This window comes from Camelus dromedarius, chromosome 11, assembly GCF_036321535.1.
Source record: "Camelus dromedarius isolate mCamDro1 chromosome 11, mCamDro1.pat, whole genome shotgun sequence".
NCBI classification, from domain to species: Eukaryota; Metazoa; Chordata; class Mammalia; order Artiodactyla; family Camelidae; genus Camelus; species Camelus dromedarius.
In genome coordinates, this window is record NC_087446.1 from 47713473 (window position 1) to 47738800 (window position 25328).

Below are 25328 nucleotides of genomic sequence, written 5' to 3' on the forward strand. Positions count from 1 at the left end.
AATTCTTTACACCTTTGAAATGTCCAAGTCACCCTGGGAGCGCCGTTTGTAAGCTGCTACTGTGAGATGACATTTAAAACGAATGAAAGACAGACAACATTCTCTCCAAATAAACAAAACAAAGCGCAGCTCAGAAACGGGTGTGGAAATGCTTGTTTTCTGTCCCGCTCTTCTGTGCACATGGCACTCTGGAAATTATGAATTCTGTTTTACAGAACTACAATATTTATTACCGGAGGAAAATAGATTATTAATTACAGCCAAAGGCTGCTTTGATTAAATATACAATTAATTAGCTATGCTAAGCTCATCCATCCCAGAGCTCCTAATATTTTCAGCCCGATGATTCGTCTAGTACTTCTAATTAAAATTGTCTTAAAAAGCCACAAGTTAGCTGCATGTGCACTTAAACTGAAGTTATCTCTTCGGTGTTTCACTGGTTTCCGTATGCCGTGTAATTAATCTTTAGTGATTAAATGTACATAAAATCATCGGAGATGCAAGGTAATTTGTGCAGACATGGAACAATGGAGAGCTTTTACCCGGCCTTGGCAAGATTGTTTTATCTGCCAAAAATTATTTTGAAACCGTACATATGTTAATTGCTTGAAGGAACGAATTTTTTTTTTCTAATGTGCCCCTCTCCGCCGCTCTTCCAAACAAAGCAAAATAAAATCCACGGTATTAGGATAGAAGAATGTTTGTGGCAAGTTAAATTTAAGACTATAATGACTCCACCTGCAGAATTACACTCACTCTGTTGCATGGTCTTATTTCTTCCTGAAGGATGCGCAGAGCTGCGTAAACTCAGTTTTCAAAAGATGCCCCCAAATCCGGTTGTCTAATTTTACACACACACACTCAGAGAGACCCAAAGCCTTGAGCTGGTTACAGTTTTTCATATAGTCCAGCTGCTGAAGAAGCTCTTTCTGCTTGAACCACTCATGGTGATGTGTCCACTGAGCTAAAAGCATGAGAGAACCCAGGTGGTCTCTTTCTCCCACCCCCGGGACTTCATCCACGGCATCTGGGTGACCTTCTGCGAGGCGGTGTGTTTTGTCCCACATGGGTGAGGCCGGGCCTTGAACTGGGGATCTTAAGGTAAAAAGTTCAATGACAGATTGACAGGTCCTCGAGTCACCTTTGTGTCTGAGCTTTACTTGATCGACTTATTAAAAAATAAAACCAAAGGGGCGGGCAATTCTTTTTACCAAAATTTTAAGTAACCAAGTAACTTCTGGATTGGTTGTGTAAGAACAGTCCATGGTCACGCTGATGTATATACATCAACAGATTTTCTTAGAACTGAGTTCACTGAAGAGCATCTCCTCCAACCTATTCATTTGACAGAAATGTTTTTTTCACTTTTCAACTGAAGGTTTGTTGCCCCGGGGACACAAGTTGAGACAATTATCCACACTCGTGAATGCCCGCGGGTGATTCACTACTTAACTGTAATCTTCTGAAAGATTTACTAAGAGAAAAAAGAGGAATAAACCTACCAAGCCTCTTATTCAATTTTTAGAGCTTCTATATTAAAACTCCTACCAATGTTTACACAGAATTTAATAGGAACTTTAAGAAAGATCTTGGTTTTTTTCCCACTGTGTGATGTTGAGCAAATTGCTTAAGCTGTGAAGGTTTAGTTTTTATCTGCAGGATGAGTATAATATTAACTCCTATACCTCTAGGAGCAGAGAGTACTGAGTGGAGTATGGCACATAGTAAGCGCTCAACAAACTGCTATTACTGTCTTTAGTATCCGTTTCAAGATGCACTTAGAGACAACCAAGTCAATAAAATTACTGGGGCAAATTCCAGCTATTTTATATAAAATAGTATCAGTTGCTGTTTTAAAGACTGTCAGATGCATTGACTTCATCTTTTGCCTTAGGGAGCAATCTATTTTTTATAAACAGAACAACATATTACTTTTCAAAGCTCAGGAACTTGAGGAAGTTGGAAGCACGGTGTTAGGAAGGTTATGGGCACAAATTCAGGTGGCTTCACTTGTGCATGTAAAAGCTTGTGAATTTCCCTTGGGCCTCGGCCTTTTTACTGTAGTTCCATGTCATTGACTGAGCTCAACAAGTGTCCGATTGAATTCAAATGGCAGAATTGATTGTTGGAAATGATTTAAACCTCCCCGCTTCTCCAAGGGTGATGGCTGTTTGTTCAGATTTCTGTCCTGTCGTTTCAAACTGGTATGAAATACCTTTCATCTTCCAGGCACTCAGTCAGAGATGCTGGTGTTGAAGAGACTGTTCGTTATATACCATACGGGTCCTACTTTCTTGTGTGCATCCCCATATTCTAAAACTCTTATCTATTCACTTGGGTAAAATAGCTTTCTAAGTTTAGATCCCACACCAAGCTGCAAAGAATTCAGGTGTAGGACCCTAGAAAGTATAAATGTGTTTGTATGCGTGCAAGTTTGTGTTGGTTTGTGTGAGTGGGTGGGTGGGTTGGTGTGAGAGAGTAAGGGAGGGAGTGTGTGCACATACTTATAGTGAGTGTATTTACAATTACCCACTTGGCTAGGTGGGTACTAACCAGAAAGGCAGTTTCAGAACATTGGAAGGAGTAGTTTTTGATTTCTAAAATAATCACCGAAAATGTTAAGCCTATAGGAGGTGGGTAGCACCTACTTAGAATGCCTTTACGCCTTTATGCCTAAAAGTCAACTTCTACAGCTTGTATTTCTGTACAGTGTGGAACTAATTCATTGGAATAAAGGCGGAGGCTAGGCGATTGTAGGAAATCTGCCGTCTGAAGGTTCCGTGGGAACAGGTACGAATGAGAGCGTCAGGCTGCCACTTTACATGCCTCTCCATCCTCCGCTTGGACCGTCCACGCTGCCCCTGTTTTGAGAAAGGCCACTGTTCATTTACTCCAAGTAACTTCCTAAATGGTTTCCCTGCTTTCATTTAGTTCCTTCTCACCACGGACTTCAGAGCCATCTTCCCCAAACCTAAAGGAGATCATGTTACATTTCAGATGATAGGTGCGGTTTAAAACAAACACCCCAGCATGGCCAGCTGAAGACTCCGGAATCTTGTCAGAGCCTCCTTTCCAACCTCTTTGTCCAAGACGTACCCACATCCCTCTGTCCTCAGTTAGACCAGATCTCTTACTGGCTCCCGGAAGACTTGCCCTTTTGCACCTTTACCCTGGGATTCCCTTCCTTACCCCTACCTTTGCAACTTATAAAACTACATCTTTTAAGACCCACCTCCAGTATCAAATCTTGGGGTTCAGATCACAAAAATCCCAGGTATAGCTGGCCCTTTGGGCTTCCCTTTAGAACCCTGGGAGTACCTTTATTTCAGCTCCTTACAAGTTTGCTTACAATTGAAGACGTGTATGTTGTTTTTTCCTAGCAGATTGCCGGGGCAGGTGCCTTCCCTTGCTCAGCCGGTTACACCTTCTGATCCTTAGCTTCCACAGCTTTCAGACAGTTGGATAAAGTTCTTACCTCCCATGATTGTTCTTGGCTATGACCGAGCTAACAGAGACCGGTTCAGTTCCTGGCACTCTGTGGACACTAGCTCAGTGCTTAACCGGTATTATTGTCTTTGTCACTGCCAGGACTATAAGCACAGGTATTGCCTTGTATCCCCGGAGCATCACCCGGTCTCTGTCACTCAAGCGTCCCTCTGGAAGGAAGGGAGCAAAGGAAGGAAGCACGAATCAACATCATAGCACCCTGTCAGCTGCCTTAGCTGCGTTACTTGATCCTATCCACAGCTCTGTGAGTGGGTATCTCTTCTTCCAGATGAATTAACTGAGGCTTGGAAAGTTAAACCAACTTAACTCAGAGACACACAACTAACACTGAGAACTGCGTTTAGACCCCAGTCCTTGATGATCCCCACATTCTTGTTCTTTTAAACTATAACACTGAATGATGGGTGGGGATTTCAAGCGGAGCAGTGTATACCTTTCCCTGCCGCTCAAATCCATTTATACAGTGGATGGAGGTCAAAGGACTAATATAGATAACTGGGCTACAAAATAGAGCTGGGCAGTGGAAGGCGAGCCATTTGCACGTACACATAGATAACTTTAATGACAAATCCAATCACATTTATTTTAACATGTATCTTGATAGAGAAATAGATGAAAATTTATTTAACACAAATACCTGCCAAACATGTCTGGGGGCTCTTAAACGCCAATGCAAAACAGTCAGTGTCTTGTCATTTAATATTTCCTGCACAGAAATGAAGACTTAGACTGCTCTTCTGTCTAGGGGACAGCAAACCTCTGGTGGTGATGTGTTCAGCATCCTTGACGTTGTTGCAACCGATGCCCTGTTACAGACAACTCGCCATCTCGTCCCCCATTAGTAGCTGTGTGGTATTCCTTTCATTTAATAGACGGTTATTTTGAGCCCTTCTTTGGGCTGAACCCAGGCTCATGTTCTGGATACCCATATATGCTCTCATTGCAAAAAGGGGACCAAGAGATCTAGTCCAAGGGCTACGAGCACATTTCCCCTTGTTCAGTAAACATGATGGATGAATAGCTCCAAATCTTCAAGCACTCATGCCATTCATAGGCATTTTTGAAAGAAAATCTGGGTGGTTTAATTACCATAAAATTTCTTCCCAATGAAACCATTTGAGTTCATTTGAACAGCATTTGCTCTATACACGCCCTATGTTTTTACACCCTTAGGCCTGCTGCAGGAAATTAGATGTCTCCATCAGGACTTCTCATTGAGGTTAACATACTTGGATCTGATGTGTCAACCCTCAATGGATGGCTTTATTAATAATCAACTCCATCAGCTTAGTATTATCTTAAGAAGTAAAAGGTCAGTAAGTAGTGGTTATCCTGCCATTTCATCAGTGGACTCTTCTCCAAAGACTTCAAGTCATTATTCACTACTTATGGAGTCACTTGAGATATAAAAAGTCTTTTTATAGGAATGAAAGAACTCCTTCAATTAGCCAGAAGGCAGTCATCTATCTTTTTAAATAGCTCAGCTTGGAGGAGAACAGAATTTCAGGTGTTACTCAGTAGATGAATTGTTATGACAATGATAAAGTTGGTGATAGCAATCTGTTTTTCGCTGTAGGGATGTGTGTGTGTGTGTGTGTGTGCGCCCGCCCACAAGAAAAAAGACATTCAGTGCAGAGTAGAAATGTGTGCCTCTTAAAGATATGCAAATACAGAAACAAAGTCTGTAGTTATTTGTTATAAACTCTAAATGAGGACAGCACAAATCCACTTGAAGCTAATAGCAAAAAAATAAAAATAAAACAAAATAAAATGACATTTTATTTTCATATAATTTCAGACTTATCAAAAAGTTACAAGAACGGTACAAAGGTTTCTCAAATATCATTCATCTAGAATTTTAACGTTTTTAAACTGAACATTGACATTATACATGTGCTTTAAATTCATTTTCTCCCTCTCCTTCCTCTCTTCTTGCACCCACTTCTCTCTTTCTCTCTCTCACTCATCAAGTCATAAAGGTTAACGTCACCGATAATGGGCAAACCCATTGCTTCCTGATAGGATAGACTGAGAAAGCCACAACACCGCCTGTAGGCCTTCCTGCCAAAAGTCCACAGCATGAATCTGATCAAGAAGAAACACTGGACAAGGAAAACTGAGGGACAGTCTACAAAATAACTGTATGCGTACAATAGATGAATACTTTACATCTGCTATTTGATCTCAATAGAAGTTACACGTTAGTTCTCCCTTAAACGTATATGACTTTCGCTAAATCAGAGAAACCAGAAATGGTATCTTCAATGCAACTGACTTTGATATTATAGTTAATTTGCAAAGATAGTAAATTTCAGCTCTTACCATGTTTCTGTTATTGTTATTGTTTACATGAAAGGAATCTCTCATCTAGTTATATTAGTCAGGGTCCCAGAAGGAGGCAGAAGGCACACTCAAAGCGTTTAATTAAAGAAAGTTGAATGAAGGAACAGCTTACGGAGGGAGGAGAAATACAAAGAGAACTCTTCACTGCACACAGGCCTGAGGGAGGAAGGTGAGCCAGGGAGCTAACAGAACCTGGGGAGAGCTGGAGTCCTGAAAGCCAGCTAGGGAGGGGCTGAATAAAGACAGAGCATTCGCTCCCTTACTATTGCCAGCTGGGGTTCCTGGACTCCTTCATCAATAGAAGTTGGTAAGAGGCAAGGCTTTTTTGGGGACTCCTGCTGCAGCACAAGGGAGCGAAAACAGGTAACAAGTTTTCCTTCCTTGCTCCCTGTGGGGGGAGGCTGGTCCCTTAAATGGGGTGAGGGTAGGGGCGGACCTGTGGGTTGGGCCCGAGGGGTGGCTTAGGTGGTCGGCCCAGCCCCTTGGTGGTGCTGTGTGCGGGGATTATGCCCAATACCCTGCTCTTTGATTCCAACACCTCAGAAGTGGCTGTCGGGTTTTTGGTCTTTTTTGTATGTTGTTCATAATTTGCCCCAAATGCACATGCGTGCGGTCAGTAAGGAAAGAGACCCTAGGAGGGTTAGGCTATCTGAGATAGAAATCAGGTATTTCCATTTTTCTGGGAAAGCCAGACACCCAGCCCTGGGGGCCTCTGGAGCTCGAGGGAATCTGCCATAGCCCACACACCGGAAAAATGAAGTCACCGGTCTCTGTTGTCCAGACAAGCCAGGAGCCCCATTCACACAGAGACTTTAATCAAACTTAAATTCACTTTTGAGTAAGTCTGCTCATTCTATCCCGTGTGATGACAGCCACATTCTCTTCCCCAAATCTAGTTAATAGCACTGTCGGTTACTTAGCACTGGGCTACCCAGACTTCTGGTTTAATGCAATCAAACATTTCTTATGTTCTTCTAAAATTGCACAATTATCACAAACTTGCCAGGGATTGTTTTGTTCATTGATAATATTTTTAAACGGTCAAAATTAATTTGAGTTGATCTCTCACCAGGTTTTCTTCATACCATTTTCCACAACTCCTATTCTTGCAGATTCTTTTTTACTATAAATATATTTAATGCTGGGCCATCCTCAATTTACATAACAGATGTCCACATAGAATGAGATGTACCAAGTTTAGAAAAACAATGATATGCTGAAATTCCTTAAAATGCATTTAAAGGTTGTATATGACAGGTGTTTTAATGCATGGAGAGTTCGGAGTATTCTAAACGCATTCCATACCAAACATCTTAGCCGCAATTTAAATATTGTTTCTTCCCTATATAAAATGTTACAAGGCCATGTTTTTATGGCAGTTCCCTAATTATCAAACAGAGGCTTTGATCAGCGTTCACTTGGAGACTTCAATCAAAGTTAGTGTCACATTTATTCGTGAGGGTGGGAGATCTTGTAAACTGTCCTGCCGAATCAGAATGACAGTCCCCAGGACTGAGGAGCTGGTGTAAAATGTGGTGATGACAATCGACAGCACTGTATTATGTAGTTAAAATATGCTAAGCGAGTAGCACATAAATGTTCTCACCTAAATAAAAATAATAAATAATTAATAAAATAATTGATGTGATGTATGTATTAATTAACTAGATGGTGGGTATCACCTCACAATATATACATCTATCAAATCACCACAGTGCGCATGTTAAATAGCTTACAGTTCTATCATCTATACCTCCACAAAGCTGAAAATAAATGGAATGAATGAATGAATGAATGAGTGAATAAAATTTCATCAATGTTAAAGGAAACAACATTCAAGTGTGTTATGCTTATTCTCAATTTGAAATCGTACATCATCCTGGGTATTCTATGCTTCTACTGAGAATTCTCATGTGTATTCTTCCATGAGAGGCATGGATGCTTAAAAGCCCTGATTTTTCACAAGAGGCACAGAGGTTTGGAGACCCTCCTCATTCCCCAGCAGCTGACTCTGGAAACGGACCCTTATCAGGGTTATTCATGCACTTGTTTGCACTTCAAAAAGGAAAAAAGAAAAGCCTGTTCTGTTTTTTTGTTTTGTTTTTTTTTTTTTTGATGCTCAAGAAAATTTTGCATGTGGCTGGATTTGGAGGAATAAAATCAAAGTAGAGCAGCTCATATCCAAACTGAGGCCACCAGTCACTCTGGGGAGGTTGCTGACAAGTGGCCCAGATTTGGCAGTTTATCCAAAAAGGTAGATTGACTGTTCGTTAAACAGAAGCTTCATCAAACGTTGCCATGATTCGGTTTCCATATGAAAAGCTATATTCTTAACTTAACATTCACAAGTTGCTTATGGATTCATTAGCCCATCTGCCACAACAAATGTATTCGCACTTCTTTTGCAATGATTGCTGAAAAGTGACTACTTTTCTCCTATTCATGTTTCTCTATTAATATAATGGAAAATAACTTTTTTTGAATCAAGACACTTATGTTTTCATATTTGTAAAAAGGTGTATATTTTTCAACTTATCAACTGAGTTGACGAGGGCAGTGCAGGAGTGAAAGGAAGAGCTTCTTGGGAAATGACTTCCCATGGTTGGTTTTTCTTTGAGTCGTTCATCGTCCATTTATTTGTTAGTTCATCTGAATGTCTTATAATTGCTTCAAGTTTGGTGTGATTGAGACCGCTCTTTTCACTCGCTTCCAATCCCAAAGCTGGTTTTTATGAGGATAACCTCATGTCTCTATTTCTCCTAGAACTTCTGTCATCGGCGTCTTCCTTTCCTCTTTTATGTTGTTGCCAATTCCGATAACCTCTTTATGAATAACGCACCTGGTTTCTCATTCCTCTCAAGTCAGGTGGCTTAACCATCATTTCAGAATCCAGTCACCCCACCCTGGGACTCTTATTAAAAGAAGAAGTCTTTCCTGTTATCCTCTAGCTGGTCGGTAGCAGTAAAACTAAATCAGTTTTGGCCACAGTTATCAAAATGCCAGATGTTATAGTAATAGAGAGAATTATCTCGTATACTTCTCATGTTTATGATGACACTCTAATCTCTCACTCACTCCATTTAACAACCTCTTTAGAAAAAGATCCCTTTCTCTATACCATGCTTAAATCAAATCACCAGCCTTCTTGAAACCTTTCGGTATGGACACTTCCAAGCCAAAGCCAGTAATATGTGGGTATTTCTTTGTTAATTTTCAAATTACCTTTCATTTCCTCCCATCAGTTTTGCTCCCAACACCCTTCATCCTGTTTTTCCTCCCGAAAATCCACTTCCCTGTACTCTCCAGCACTTCCGCTCCCCTCCATTTGTTGCAGGAAGATGGGGGGGGGCACAAGAGGATGGTCACGTCCCAGGTCTCGGGTGAGTCCCTGGGATGTGCTCCACCAAGTGAGGGTCCTTGGCTTCGTGCAGGAAAGAACTCAAGGGCGAGCCATAGTAAAGTGAGAGCAGATTTATTTAGGGAGATACACACTCCACAGACAGAGTACAGGGCGTCACAGAAGGGAGAGCGACCTGGGGGTGCAGGGGGTGGCTAGTTTTTATGGGCTGGCTATTTTTATATGCTCACAAGTGGGAGGATTATTCCAACTATCTGGGGGAAGGAGCGGGGATTTCCAGGAATTGGACCACCACCCACCTTTTGGTCTTTTACAGCCAGCCTGGGAGCTGTCATGGAGCCTGTGGGTGTGTCATTTAGCATGCTAATGTATTATAGTGAGCCTATAATGAGGCTCAAGGTCCACCGGAAGTCGAATCTTGCGCCGTCTTGGGGCTTGTTGGTTCTAACCAGTCTTTGTCCTATCCTCAACTGCTGTGTCATTCATTCTTTTCATGGGTGTGCCCTGCTCCCTTCCCTCCTGTCTCATATTTACTAGGCACCTAGAGCAGTTTGGATTGACACTCTTAACTACCTGTATGAAGTGGAACACCCTTAGTAGACGGCTTTTCTTTCTCTTGCTTCATCTCACATGTGTTGCCCGTATAAAACCAAGAGACACAGAGAGAGAAGGAGAGGGAGGGCGGAGTCAAGGGAGGACGGGAAGGAGAGAATTTGATGGAAAAGAAGTAGAATGACAAGGACGTGGCGCCATGAACTACCAAACGCCTTGCTGTGGACTTAGGATCTAGCCACATGGAAAAAAACAAAAGTTTACTATTTTTGTTAAAATTATCAAAACTTTTCTGTAGGAGTAAAACCTGAGGTATTTTTCCGATGTTGGTCCTCTCCCTAGCTGTGACTGATGATAACTGAGCAAGGCATCGGCCAGAAAGTCACAATTAAGCTATTCTTTGTTCTGTTGTGAAAGGCATAATTTATAAAGTGGTGACCTTTTGGTAGGCTAACAGTATGCTGATGAACTTCAAGTGAAGTGAAAAAAAAAGTGTTCTGTATCATCAGCGCTTACATTTCCTAAGGGATCACGTGCAACAGTGGCGCCTTTAAAGGTCATAGACTTCTTTACTTTGCGAGATATTAAATAGCTTATGAAAATGGGGGTCAGCTGCATGATAACTGGAACAAAAGCTCATTCCCAATGGGGAAGTAAGATATTCGAGAGTATATTGACTGTCCTTTTTTAAGATTGTATTTGATTGTCTTTAAAGCAAAAAAAAAAAAAAAAAAAAAAAAAGAAAAAGAAAAGAAAGAAATTTGCATATAAATGCCATGATTGTAAATGAATGAATGTACAGGTCTTAGAATCAAGAGCTATCGATCTTGCTCTATGAACATCAATATTGTCTCCATATACCAAGCATTACAATAAGAACAATTCATTTTTACAGCCTAAAATTCTTGTCCATAATTTTTATGTTTCTGTCAAACTTTTTAAACTTTTCTGAATTTTGCAAAGATAATCTTAATCAGCTTTGTAGGAACGTAAAATAAATAATCACTATCAGTAAGGAACTCACTCTTTAAAAATTATTCTTGCTTTGAAGATCTCTAAAACAAATGAGGAACAAAGGAATATCGAGACCAGATTGTAGGCAAGGTTCTGAGCCACCTTGGAGAAGAAACAGAATAAGGCATTTGTCTGGCCACTAATTTATGCAATTTATGCTTTAGTAAGATTTAATGAATGACTGGGAGAAACCCCGGCCACAAGTTATTTTTATCTTTGCCTTCAGATATTGCTTGAAGTTTCTTCAAAAAGGATACTGTCTTCTTTTATTCTGCCGCTGATAGGGGTTACTCTAGAATCAAGACTAATAGGGAAAGGTAACATACTGACACAGGGCCAGTAAGTTTTAGACAGTTGATAATTGATGATGAGCAAGGGTTCTTTGCAGGGAGAGAATGGTTTGAAACCTTGCAAGAGTAGATATTCACTGAGTTAAAGGGACACCATGAAGCAGGAAACTTGAGACAAAGGGGCAATTCTTCCTTACCCCATAGATTCCCACAGAGCATACTTATTTAACACCAATCATGTCCCATAACGCTGGCACTTATAAATATTGACCACAATATGAGACACAGAGGATGACACTATTCAACATGTCAGGCCGGATTTTAGGTTGTGCTTTTCCATTCTGGAACTTATCACTCGCTGACGACAGGTCCTTAAGAGTGGGCGGCCCCAGCCCAGAGTGCCTGTCATTGGACAGTAGCTCAAGGAATGAATGAATGTGTCGGTAGGTGTCCCGTGTTCACATCCTCCCATTTGCCCAAAGTCGTCAAGCCATTCCGAGGTTGTGCCAGTGAAATTTCAGTGATAATTTTCAAGTTTAGTCCACAGAGAAAAGACTCAGTAAATACTCACGTTAGTGACTGTGTGCCCATTCCTAGGCATGCACCCGAGTCTCCACCTGAAGTTTCTTACTAGTTATTCGAGAAAACTCTACTGGGTCATATTTTGCTGGTGAGGAAACTTAATTGCTCAATTTTTGAAGGCACATTAACTCTTGCAGGGTCGACTGAGTAAATTAGCTCCTGCAGATCATTAAGCCTATCTCTCCATGATGTGACAGTTTCTACCTGGCATTGTATCATTTCTCCCCAAACGCCCCCCACTTGCTCTGAGCACACACATATTCTTTGTCTACTCAGGGAGAGAGAATGCACTCATTTGAATGTCAGCAGTTGCTCTCTGGCTGCAACTCAGTGGTTCCCTTTGCTTCTTTTCAAGGTATCCAGGGATTGCTAAAGATTTGCTGGTGCATAGCAGTTATCAGAGCGTCCCCAACAGGCAGGTGGTTTAGGCGTCTAGAAATGGTATAATTTCAGGGGTTTTGAGCATGGTACTGCACTCCCAAGTATCTCTTCCTATTTGCAAAACCCACATTATTTGATTCATTTGGGGTGATTCTGTAGTCCTTTATTCAAGCACAACTTCCACTAAGAGGCTGTGTTATCAGGACCCATTTTAGGGGAATAAATTGAGGACCATTTGAGAGCAGTCTCTGTACTGTCCCTCCAGAGGGCGATCAGAAAAGTGTGTGGGCGTTTTGGGTGCCACAAAGGTCGGGGGAACATCACTGGCCTTTAATAAGCAAGCATGGGAGAGTCTCACTAAAAGAATAATTTTTATCTCCCAAATTCAGTGGTTGGTCCTACTGAGAAGTAGTGATGGAGGGAAAAGGCAAACATCACCTATTTCTCTGTGTCCAGAGCTACCTGGGAGAGTCGAAAAGTGGTATAAATTAAAACAGGTGAGGATCCGAAGGGATGTGGTCTACTCACTCAGAGGTGCTTTAGAGCGATGCTCCTTTCATGGGCATGTAAGTCAGCTGGAATCTTGTTAAAATGCCAATTCTGATTGGGTAGGTCTGGGGTAGGGCCAGGGAGTCTGCACTTCTAATCTCTTAGGTGACGCTTATGCTGCTGGCCCACAGACCACACTTTCAATAGCAAGGATTTAGGATGACGTGCACGGGGGCAAGAACACGGTCTTGGATAAAAATGATGAACATGAAAGAAATGTGACAATATCCCCCCAAATTAGCTTTCAGGTCAGTAAGACTGATTAAATATTGAAAATTCCACCAAGACATTGATAGATCATTTTTAAAAAAAAGGATATACTTAACATTTCTACCTATCTGAAGATTCCGGTGAACATTTGCTGAGGCTTATGTGCTGTTTATTGCTTTTAAATCTTTACTAATAATTCTGATGGCGTGCTTCCTAAAGATACAAGAAGTAACTCTTTTCCCAGTTCCCCTGTACTTTCTCATGTTGGTGAAGGGTTCAATAAATGTCGATGTCTGATTAAATATTCCTTTACACAGTTCGTATCAGAGCTGGTTTAAACCTCCCCTCCCTATGTTCTCTTAATCCATCATGACAGCCTCTCTGTTCTTTGCTCTGAGATAAGCCACGTCCTTTTATCTCGGCAGGTCAACGGGAAGGATCTCTCAAAGGCCACCCATGAAGAGGCTGTGGAAGCTTTTCGAAATGCCAAGGAGCCCATCGTGGTCCAGGTGCTAAGACGAACGCCTCTCAGTAAACCAGCCTATGGAACGGTCCCAGAAGTGCAGCTCATGAACGCCAGCACTCAGACGGACATCACCTTCGAGCACATCATGGCCTTGGCCAAACTCAGGCCCCCTACCCCTCCAGTGCCAGACATCTGTCCATTTCTGCTCTCAGACAGGTATGTTTCCGTCATTTCTCCCAGAGCCCTGTGTGTTGTCATCCGTCATTTAAAGCAGGTGTTGGGAAGAATCAGTCCCACGAGCAAGCTGACAATTACGGAGGCAGGTTCTCAGTTCTGTTTGGAAAATGTCTGCACTGTGTCTACATCCAATTAGTTCTCAGCTGCCCCGGGTTTCCCTGACCCACACGGCTGCTTCACCTCAAGAATCCTACTTGCTGAGGTGCCGTGAAAATTTCTGGCGCTGATTAGCTCATCTTCTGAATTTCCAGCCATCAAGAAGCCTCACACAGCTCACGAGCACTGGTCAGGGAAATAGCGTTTCTCACTGATGCTGCCAAAAACCTTATTCAGACAGACACAGAACTGTCACGTTGGCACTCTATGCTCCTCGGTGGGTCGCCTCTCTCTCTTTTTCGCTCTTCTCTTCTTTAAAGGAGAAGCTGGGAAAGTAATTTAATTAAAGTGCAATACTCCAAAGGAAGCAATTACCTGATATATTGAGACTTAAACAAAAGATCCTGGCTGTCTGAGAGTTAAGTATAGAGCTGTGAAATAAGGAACCGTTAAAAGACGATTTCTTTCCAATTTTTACCTGAGTTAAAGGCAGTTGGAGATATTTTATTCAAATAAGCCTACCTGTACAGTTTGGGAAGTATGTTTTGCCCCATCTGTTTTGTTCTGTGGACTTTTCAGCACGTATTCAAACATTACTGAGTGTTTGATTTCTAAGAGTGGAACAATCCTTTCTCCGCTTAATAAAACACAGATCTGGTCCTGCCACTTCCCTGCCCCTTGGTGGCTTCTGTTATGTCCATTTCAGTGGGTCCCATGTGTGCATTAGAATCACCTGGAAACTGAAGAGCCGTATCAATGCAATGCCCGGATCCCACCTCGGGCCAATTAAATAAGAGCTTTTAGAGTGAAACCCAGACATTAACTTTTTTTCAAAAATCTCTCTAGGCAATTTTAATGTGCAGCTATGCTTTGGAAACCACTCCTTGAAACTTCAAATTCTGGGAGGGCAGGGGCTCTGGTTGTCTTACCTACGATTCTAGCCATCTGTCCATACTTACGAAATAGCCCCTTATGTCAGGCACCAGAACTAGGTACTGGGTATAAAACTGGGAACAAAAATAAAGCCACTACCTCCTGGAGCTCATATTCCAGAGAACAGATGAAAAATACCCAGGCAAATAGATATATACTATCCACTGGTACAGCCTGACCCAGAGCAGCCATCCAATAAATGCCTTCTCAAATGAACAAGAACTAACATATATTAGCTAACAACCTGTTTTCGGTAATATTCCAAGTGCGTGACACTTATTAACTCATTTAGTCCTCACAAAAACTTTCTGAGGGAGTATATTATATTATCACCATCCCCATGTCACAGATAGGGAAACAAATGTTAAGTGATGCGGCCACGGTCACACAGCAAGGAAATGATGGGGCCAGTCTTCTGAGCCTAAGAGGTCTGACCCACTGCCCTCTCCCTTCTACCGGTACCTGCCACCCTTCCCACGTCCTGCAGATCTTAGCTTAGAGGCAACCTCTTCTAGCAAATGTCCCAGGACTTCAGTAAACACACCCCTACCATGTACTCTCACAGCTTCCAAATGTTGCCCTTAATTACCCCACTGTACTAAAATTCCCACTTGGCTGCTCTACCCAATTAATAGGACAAGAATTGGATTTTGTGCACCAGCCGATTGCCGGCTCTTGGCATAGGGTCTTGGCATCTGGTAGATACTCGATAAATGTTTACTAAATGAATAAGGTGTTCCTCACAGCAGGGCTCCCTTCTTACTAACCCAAAGAGGAGACACACCCATGAGATGCCCCAAACAGCAAGCTCTGACATTTTCCCAGCCCACGTGGGCTTCACAAAGCCAGGCCAGATTAAAGCCGGGAGGGTTCGCCTGTTAGACCAGCAAGCGAGATGCTACCTGTCCTGCTGTGGCTCTTCGGGCCCAAAGTAGAGAACATTAGAGAAAAGTGAAATATTAAAATGTTTAGACTGTGTGAGGGCACCAGAATGGGTCTCTCTGGCCTCTCGGTTAGTGATAGGGGAACGAATTTATGCTAATAACCCCAGTTTTTCAGTAATGCCCTCACTGGCAGGGCCTAGAGGTCTCACATGCAAGCAACCTGGTTAATTGAACTTAGGACTTTTCACTGACTTGGAACTTCTTGGAGATGACCTTACGCCCTTTGCTGTTAAAAACTGTGCTTAGCTTGCATATGGTCTAACGTATAATGTCTCTATTGTCATTTGAAAACACTTCTCTAAATTATTTAAAACATTTCCCAACAGTTAAAGGATCTATCTATAAAAGTCCGGTAGAAAAGTCCCTGGGTCCCCCTCATTTCCTTTACTTCATCAGCTCTCTCTGTCCTCAGAAACTTTCTAAAGCAATTAGGAAACCCTGTGGTTGACAGGCTTCTCCAGTGAGTCATCTCCATGAACGTTCTGTAAGGAATGTTCTTTAATATTTATGGACGTGCCTTTTATCAAAGAGGGGAAGATGTGGGTCATGAGGGAGGAAGGCGGTCTTAAGGAATGGGGGCAGCGTGACTGCGGTTACAATCTGAAAACCGCTTCGCTCAGCCCACCCCGCTTGCTCAGGTTCCGCATCCAAGGATTCCACCAGCCGCAGACTGGACGTTGGATCCCCGGCTGGTGGAATCGGCGGAGGCAGAACTCACAGACCCGGAGGGCCAACTGGCTGTGCTTTTCAAAACAGATTTCATAAAACAGTTTGAGGCTGTAACTATGAAATTGGTAGTGCTTTGTGACAAAACACCCGCCTTTGGGTAGACTGCCCTCTGGAAGGCCACACAGCCGTGTCTGGAGCAAGTCCAGTGGATGGAACGGAAGGAGGCCGAGAGCAGCATCAGTTAAGCAGCACAGCTGGCGGGGAGACACATCCGTCTCTACACAGGTGCCGCTCGGACCTGGGGCCCCCAGCTTTGTATTCTCTCCAATTGCTGGGCTTCTTGTCGCGGGAGAAGGAAAAGCAGTCGCTCTTTCTGAGCCTTAGTTCGCTTAGAGGCTGGATCCCTCCAGGTCTTAGCTGCCGAGCAGAGAAAAACTACCGTGAAATTCTAAAAAAAGTTTTAATCCTGAGAGCAACCCCTTTGACCCACTGCTATCGTGTTGCTGCCTTCCCCATAGCTGTCATTCTCTTCACGCGGTGGAGCAGGAATTTTATGAGGACCACGAGTACCTCTCCAGCTTGCGGGCTGATGCAGACAGGACGGAGGACTTGGAATACGAGGTAAGACCTCGTCACACCACTCCACGCTTCTTCGTAACGTGCCGCTCGAGGGGGCTTGCGGAACGAAGAAACGATTCATTTATTCCTGTGATGATTATTTTGTCTATTAAATATCTAGGATCAGATCTTTTAAATGTTTGTTTCCGCTATTTGGCTCTAGTATTTGAAGACTATTGGAAAACATGTTTATCATACAAGCCTGAAAAGAATTTGCTCACGTGGTTGTTGCTTTGTGTAAATAATATTATGGCAGCTACTTTTTTCTTCCCCCTTCTTTTTGTAATATAAGAGAATGTCCAAGGAGAGTTTGGAAAAGAAATTATATTTAAAGCCAAGATTGTGTTTACTATTTTCATTCTTTGTGTTGCATTTTGATTGTCATTGACAAACTAAATTTTATATTATTCTTATTCCCCTTCTCGAAGCCAGTGTTCTTTTTATGGCTCAAGTACTCTGAAGAGCATTTTCACCGACTTTCTAGAAAGAGAGATGACCTCATGTCCTTTGTTGTTAAACTCTGTTTAGTCTTCACACGGTATAGGGTAAAGTAGCTGTACTGTGATATGAAACAATTCCCAAAGCCTGTCTGTTAATTATTTAAAAGCTTCCCCCAAAGTTAAAGGATTTATCCTAGAATTTCCTCTGTATCTGCAGTCTATAAATCTTTGAAAGGTTTCAGACTACTCTGACATTTGGAAATAAAATAGATGGAGGAGGTAAGGAAGCCTTGGTAAACAGGCAAAGAACCCATGATTATCTGCCCTTTTAATGCATTAGATGATGTCATACAAGTTCAGCAAAATGTTCTTTTCCATTTTACAACCAGAAAATCCTGAAATCTCTTCCCTTAGGAGGATGCAAAATCAAATAAGGCCGATTCAGTGAAGCTCACCTAAAGCAAATAGACATTTATGTGAAATCTCTCCCCCACCAAAGTCATTGCTGGGGATTACAGAAATCATTATTTCTTTTCAGCCAGAATTTGGGAGAATGTGCAATAATATCAGGTATCTGAGTAGACGGTTTTGTCATTGTTGTTCATGTTAATTTTTTTATCCCCTCCTCTCCATTAATTTGATTGAAAAGTTTTATTTTTATAAATCCACTCAAGTACTGGTAAGCATTGAAATATCCATTAAGCTTTGTCCATTCATGCAAAATAAATTACAAAGTTGAGTCACTTATCCAAATAATTCAAGATTAAACGATGTTTTTCTTTCAGTTAATGAATTACTTTGTGTTTAGGGAATGGAATTCTCTTGATCACTTCAACTTTTTATTTAGTTTGTGCCTTAAAGCTTTATTAAAATAAATCTATGTGGCATGAGAGAAAGACTTGCTTAGGCTAAGCAGGTTCACGGTAAAAATTCTTTTATTTAATCAGCACATCATTGAACATTACAACACAGACAGATTTCTATAGTGCTCACTCCAGCTGCAGCACATCCTCTTCTCTGACCAGTGTGCATCCCTGGAAGATGGCAGCCTGCGTGTGATGACAGTGGTAAATGCCCAGAAAAGTCTTCTGGAGCCTGTAATCTCAACTAATCACAGAGCGACAGTCAGTACGTTGCTGTCAGCTGTGATCCCCTTGCCGAAGGCACCTTTCTGAGTTATTGAAATAAAGGATGTTCTTGTGAAATTTAAATAAGGAATAAGTCACGGTGACAGCCTCCTCTCACGAGAAAGGATGCATTTGAGGATATCTGCATGGCTCAGAGTAGGGGGTGGAGGCACAGGGGGATACCCTAAGGATAATTTACAAAGTTTAGGAGAGAATAATGATTCTATCCAGTACATCTCAGTCTGTTACACTTATGTGGCAGAGTAGCACACGCCATCCATCCCTCTTGATTGCATACGATGAGGCTGTAAAATCTAGTCCACGCCTATCCCCAGAGCTGGTTGTGGGCACCACATGAATTGGGGCGAGATTTAGAAATGCTGCGTTTACACTTTGAAATAGGCTGGTCAAGTGTTTCTGTGACCAGCTCAGGTGACCCCAGCTCCTCCAGGAGCTCCGTTATCACCCAGTAGCTCTGGGGATGCGGTGGGGTGAGCACGTGCAGGAAGGACCAGGTTTGTGCCACTTAGAGAATATTACAGGGAACTTGAGGTCTGATGGCTGGAGAAAGGACTTCATTCCAGAAAGTGACACTCATTCCTCCTCAAACTAAAATTGCAGACACATCAATAGGCAATCGGGAAAGTAGAGTCAATACTCCTTTCCATCCGCTTTCATTCAGTTGTACCGTAAATGTCTACCGAGCAGTTAAAAGATGCCAGGTTCTTATCAAAGTTGGGGATTGATGAAGCCCCCTGCCCTGGGTGGAGTTTAACCTTTAGAGGGGAGAGGGAGATGAGAACAATACACAAGTGAGTGAAGACATGTTGTATTAGATGGTGACACGCGCTCATGGAGAACAAGCATCGGGGTAACAGGCAGGCTATGCATGGTGTCGGGACGAGGCGTTGCTGTCTTTGTTGTTTGTTAGGTGGGGGAGTAATTAGGGTTATTTATTTATGTATTTATGTAATGGAGGGACTGGGGATTGAACCCAGGACCTCGTGCATGCTAAGCACACGCACTACCACTGAGCTGTACCTCCTCCAGGTGTTGCTGTCTTGTGCAGGATGGTCAGGGAAGGCCTCTCACAGAAGAGACCTAAAGAAAGTAAAAGAGCTAGCCATGTGGGTATCCGGGAGAGGAGCTTTCCAGGTCGAGGGAAAGGCAGGTCCAGGCGACCGGCATCAGGGGCTCACCTGGCGTGCTGCCGGAACATCAGAGGCCAGGGTGCTCTGGGAGCACAGACGAGGGGAATGGGCAGTGGTGGGAGGCGAGCTCAGAATGAGAAGGGGTCTATCCTGAGGGACCTTTGGCTTTTACTCTGAGAAGCAGTAAAAGCTCTGCTGGTGGAGAGTGGTTTCTGCAGCCCTCAGGAGACCCCTGTGGCTGCTGGGATGAACTTGACAATGGGCAAAGCCTCCGGCAGAGGAGGAGGAGATGGATTGGATCTGGACGGTGACAGAGTAGGGGGTAAGGCATAGTCTGGAAGGACCGCAGTCACCCTGGTGCAGAGGGCTTTGCCTGCGTGTCTGTGTTTCCATCCCTCCCCTCGGAGCTTGAATACAGTCTGTGCTCTGATAGGTTTCCTCTTCTGACTTTTTAAAAGCGAAGTGTCAGGCCACAGGGAAGCACAGCTGTGGGCATCCACTGAAGCTAGCATAGCTCTCCACTCTTTCAAAGACAGAAACTGTACGAACTGCATTTCTGAACTTGCTGAAATGCAAACTCTACCGCTATTTAGGTTTCTTTGTAAAGGTCTACTTCCTGTTGACTCAGTGAACCAAAACTGAGCTGTCTATCTTGTGAATACATATTTAGGGACGTTCAATGCATGGATTATTGACCCAATAGAGCCAAACAGATCTGACTATCCTGTAAATACATATTTACGGGTTCTTTAACACGCGGATGATTGCATTGATGGTAACAGCTCCCTTCAGAGCCGTGATAGATAGCAGATGCTTCTTTGGAGATATTACAGCCATTATGTCAATGCTATGGTGACCCTAGTGTGTTAGGGACCTCGATGAAATTTTAATGACGCCCACATCTCACCAAGGCCTATCACCACTTTGCCTAAGAAAATTATTTGATTAGGTTTTAAATGTCCCCACAGTGCTACAGAAAAGTCTCAGTGGACCAGCTTGCATTAAAAGACTCACAGCTTGAAATTTGACCCTTTTAAAAAAAAAATGATGACAGTGTTTTCTAATTAAAAATGCTAAAAGACTTTCATTTTATTTTTGAAGGAAAAAATAAAAATATCAAAATCTAAACAACGTGGCCATTGTAAGAGTCGAGGTACTGACTCTTATTTCCACTGAAATACCCCTGAGGATTAAGCACTCCTTTTTCTGTATTTTCAACTTTGTTCATTTTTTTTTTTCCTAGAGCCAGCTAAAGGTTGAAATAAATCATAAATAGCCCTTAGCCAGTCAGAGGCAGATCTCAAATCCAGCCTCTACCAGAAATAATTTAAAGGGAAAGGCTCTCAGAAATATAGAGCTCTTGTCCAACTCCTAATAAAGATATGTTTGCCACTGCCTGAGTGTAAGAATGATGTTGCATTCTCCGCCACACTTCCCATCAAAAGTCAGTATTGATAGAGGGGAGTCGAAAATTAATAAGCGCAACATTGTGATAGTATAAAATATCGTGTTAGAGCCAAGACAAGCAAATAATTTAAGCAACATTTTCTGAGCCTGGTGATTTTCAACACTTAGGAATGCTACTTGAAATCATTTTTATCCCCACCCCACCCCCCCAAGATAGAAGTGAAGAAACAGATCCAGCAGCCTGAGTTAAGTACACAGTCATCACAATGAAAGGAAATTTCGAAGTTTGCTTCAAGAGGTATCAAAAGCAGAAAAGAAAGACAAGTCTATGTTACAGTTCTGTATACATGTTAACTGAAAAGCAAACTTGGGCTAGTGTCTATAAATAAAAAAGAGCATTTAGCATATTAATCAGCTTCCTCTTGGCAATTCTTATGCAAAGTGTAAGTAACTCCTTGTGCTATGCTGGGAAGTGTCATTTTGCAAAATTTATTTCCCTGAGCTGGATCCCTGTGAATATGTTCAGAATATTTGTGAGAATTTAGGTATATAATCTCTCTTGCATTGTTAAAGAGAATTATGAATCAAGGAGATGTTCATTTAAAAAAAAAAAAAGATAACAAGAGAATAGAGAATAAACATTAATTAGATCTCAGTCATATCTTTTTGGGCAGCTTCATGATCTGTGAGCCAATGCTGAGAAAAAATGTCCCTAGTGCAAATGTGTGGAGCTCTGTGGCAACTTTCTAGGCTGTGAGGATCATCATTGCATCACATCCACTTCATAGTGGGTGTTCAATATTTGATGAAGGAATAAATGAGGATTCCCGTTGCTGTCTGCATGGACCAACTTCTGAGCAGTGTAGTGCCTTTTGAACAAGGGAATTGGAAAGGAACTTGAGACCGCCTTGCAGTTACAACAGATATCCTCTCCCTTTCTAATAGATATTTGTTCCTTCTTTTCTTTTTAAGTTTGTACCATTTTGTCGACCTCTTCCTATTTAACCTCACCCTCCATCCCCTGGCAACAATTTTTTACTCTCTGTTTCTATGAGTCTGACTTTGGTTTTTTGTTTGTTTGTTTGTTTAGATTCCACATAAGTGATACCATGCGTATTTGTTTTTCTTTGTCTATCTTATTTCACTTAGCAAAACACCCTCAAAGTTCATCCATATTATTCCATGTATATAATGTAGTATTATATATTATATATATTACATGCATACATATATACACAATAGACTATTATAAATTTCATATATATACATATATACACACACACACATATCACATCTTCTTTATCTATTCATCTATTGACAAACTGGTTGTTTCCATATCTGGGCTTTTGTGAATATAGGTATTTGTTCTATGTCAGGGATTGTAATTCTAGTGCCATTTTTGTTTCAGTTAAAGATTTCTAAGGAAAAGACTAAATTGGGGAGAAACAAAAAGAAATAAGTAGTGAAATAGATTTTTAATGTTCTCCGTTAAAATTCGTTTCTGCCAAACATCATCTTATAAACTCACAGAATCTCATATCTGGTATGTTTGGCATGTTCTCTAATCCACCCCTGTACCTCCTTTATAACTTCTTCATCAGGGGATCATTTAGCAAATTTGTGAAGCACTACTGTGGACAGGGAACTGAGTGCCTCCCCAAGCAGACAGTTCTGACTCTTACCATCGCTGGGAAATGTATCAAGGAATTGGAAAAGCAATGATAGAAGGAATATGTTTGGGTGTGAAACATAACTCTTAAAAAGACTGCATATTATCCATATGTTGTGTAGATATTCGGGAAAAGAGAAAACAGCACACAGAGTGTGAAAGTGTAGAATCTTCAGAATTTTTTAATTCAGTGAACACTTTCTAGTTCACCTATCTCTTCCCTTCCTCTTGTTAGTTCCATTTTAGAATTATTAATAAAATATCTAAAATAATTTGATACCACTTACCGCTGGGGCAATAAAATCATCCATTTAAAAAATTCACTTTACTGAGCTTCATTCTTTGGGGAAATTTATTGAATTGAAAACTAATCTAGATGAAGTGTGAAAATTTTTTTATTACTTTGAACATTTAGGGTAAGATGCTGTTCTGTCAGTTTAGAGTTGGTTCATGGAAGAATCTGTTAATAACAACACCATTTTCATTTCCATTCACCAAGTACATTATATCAGATTAAAATCTTAATCATAGAAGCCAAACCAGTCAGTTGTCATATATTGGGGCTTATGTTTTCCGGACTTCCTGTGGCATGTGTCTCCTTTGTATCAAGACTGCTTCCTCCCCTGTGTAGAACATTACTCTATCTCCAGGCTTCTTGTTCTCCTGGGGCTAGTCTGCAGTCCATCCTATTCACCACCACCAGTCCTTCTCAAATGCACTTCTCATTGACTCACTCCTGTGCTCAGCATCTTGTAAGACTCTATTCCTTCAATTAACTTTAAAGTTCTCTGTCTGACACCGAAGATCTTTTGAACTCTGTCACCACCCTACTTACCCAAGCATCTTGGGGATCAAACTCCATCAGGGTGAGTTCCTTCCTCTGTGTCTTTATTTATGGGCCCCTCTGCCCCTAAAAAGCCTTTCTTTCCATCTCTTTCCCACCACTGAACTCCCATACTACATTTTATAAGTATTTTTTGCCGTGATTCCCTGGGTTATAGGTGTTTATGTACCTATCTTTTTCTTCTAAATGCTTTTTGTTTTTTAACAGAAGTGACCACTTCTAATTATCAGTGTATCACCTGGAGAGCCTAGCACACGCCCTGGTTCACAGCGGGGCGCTCAGCAGCATTTGCTTGACGAGTGAACAAAACATTGACCATTCTGCTACTGTTCTTATTTTATAAGGGTCCTGAAAACCCATGTATAAAGGGTTAAACTAAGGGAGAGGAGAAGATAGCTGATGAAGGAGAGAAATTTGAAATAAACCGTGGAAGTCTTTGGTTTTGTCTCGTGATTATTCAGTTAACAACCTAGTTGTTAGACAGTTAACATACACTTGTGCCAGACTGCAAAAGAAAAAAATTTGTGCATGTTCTACCCCAGAGTTAGAAGCTGGAGGTCCCTAGTAAGTAGACATGCTAATTTACAGACGTAAAGAGTAACTGCTTCTGGTTTGCCCTAAACCATCTCCATCTACGACCTCTGTTCAAGTTTAATTATGAAGAGCACCCTCTTCCACTTTCAAAAATGTCCTGTTGCACGAGACATCCTACAGGTGTCCTAGTTTTTATCCTTTTGAACCTTAATGGAGTCTGAGACTTCGTCATCACCTTTTGTATAATCCTAATATTCCAGGCAGAGATGACTCAGAATTTCCCAATTTGAATACCTATGTTATTAAATTAAATAATTTCCCTAAGTTGTGACTTTCTATTTTTTTAAAAAGGCCTCCTTAAGGAGTGACTGGAAAGACAATGCTACGAAGTTGGACATAGTCATCAAAGTTATTGTCATTATTTTGGTTTCTTACTGAAAGAAATGAGGTTAGTATTGCTGTTAGTTTGGTCATGTAATTTTATAAAACAAATATGAGGCAAATCTATCTTTTCCCTCACCGATTATGACAACCCTAAACCTTATTTCCTAAGAAAACAGTGAAAGGCAAATTTAACCTTCCAAGTTGGTTATTAAACAATGTAACCAAAGGCACATTTATTTTATTAGGAATTTAGATATAAAATGAAGATTCTTTACACTACATACATAAATTTTATCAAAATGCTGACATTCAGTTTTTATTTGAAGATACTCAGTAATACACATGCAGGTGATTTCCTTGCGTTACTGAAAGGTGTTTGTGAAAGGTTGTGTTTAAGGTGAATATTTGCATATCAAATCCTATTTTCCTGATGACTTCTATTCTGCTTTCAAAGAGCAGTTTTTGTAGGGGCCGAGAAAGAGGAGCTGTCTTTTCTAATATAAAGCAAATCACAGATAAGGATTCCAGTGTTCCTTTCAGAGGCAATTTAATCAAATGGAAGGAATCCAGAATAGAACTTGATCTCTGTTCTGGCTCCATCTCGTGCAGGGACCACTCTCCTCTTCAATCACAGCACCCTCAGATATGAGCTCTATGGGAGCATCAGTGCTGCGTGTGGAAAGATTTGTCAGCACCTAATTCTTCCATGTGATGCACTTAAGCAAAGTGAGACAAATGCAAAGTCAAATCTTTAAAAACTTTAGGAATATTTTAACATCTCAAACATATCAACTCACGTGCTACGGGTTTTTACAAAGAGAGCACACACTCAGCAGGCCACGCGTTGCCTGTGAGTAGCTGTGCTGGTCTGTTGTACCAACTGGTAGCAGGTAGCACACGTCTCCGTATTATCTCTGGCTTTAGCATTAGTGTTTAGCACAAGTAAACCCTTATACATGTGTCAATTAAAAATGGCAGGTGCAGTCTGTAGGCACTAGGAACAACTGCCTTTATTTAAATAGT

At 41.5% G+C, this 25328-nt stretch overlaps 1 protein-coding gene across 2 annotated transcripts in view; it reads left to right on the top strand.

Moving 5' to 3' along the window:
• The window catches only part of PDZRN4 (PDZ domain containing ring finger 4), a 322510-nt gene that overhangs the window by 249245 nt on the left and 47937 nt on the right, over positions 1-25328 (top strand). For both annotated transcript variants that reach the window (XM_064491773.1, XM_064491774.1), the window contains 2 exons: positions 13212-13468; positions 16650-16752. In XM_064491773.1, coding sequence (XP_064347843.1) covers positions 13212-13468; positions 16650-16752 — 360 coding nt within the window. The remainder of the gene's footprint in view (positions 1-13211; positions 13469-16649; positions 16753-25328) is intronic.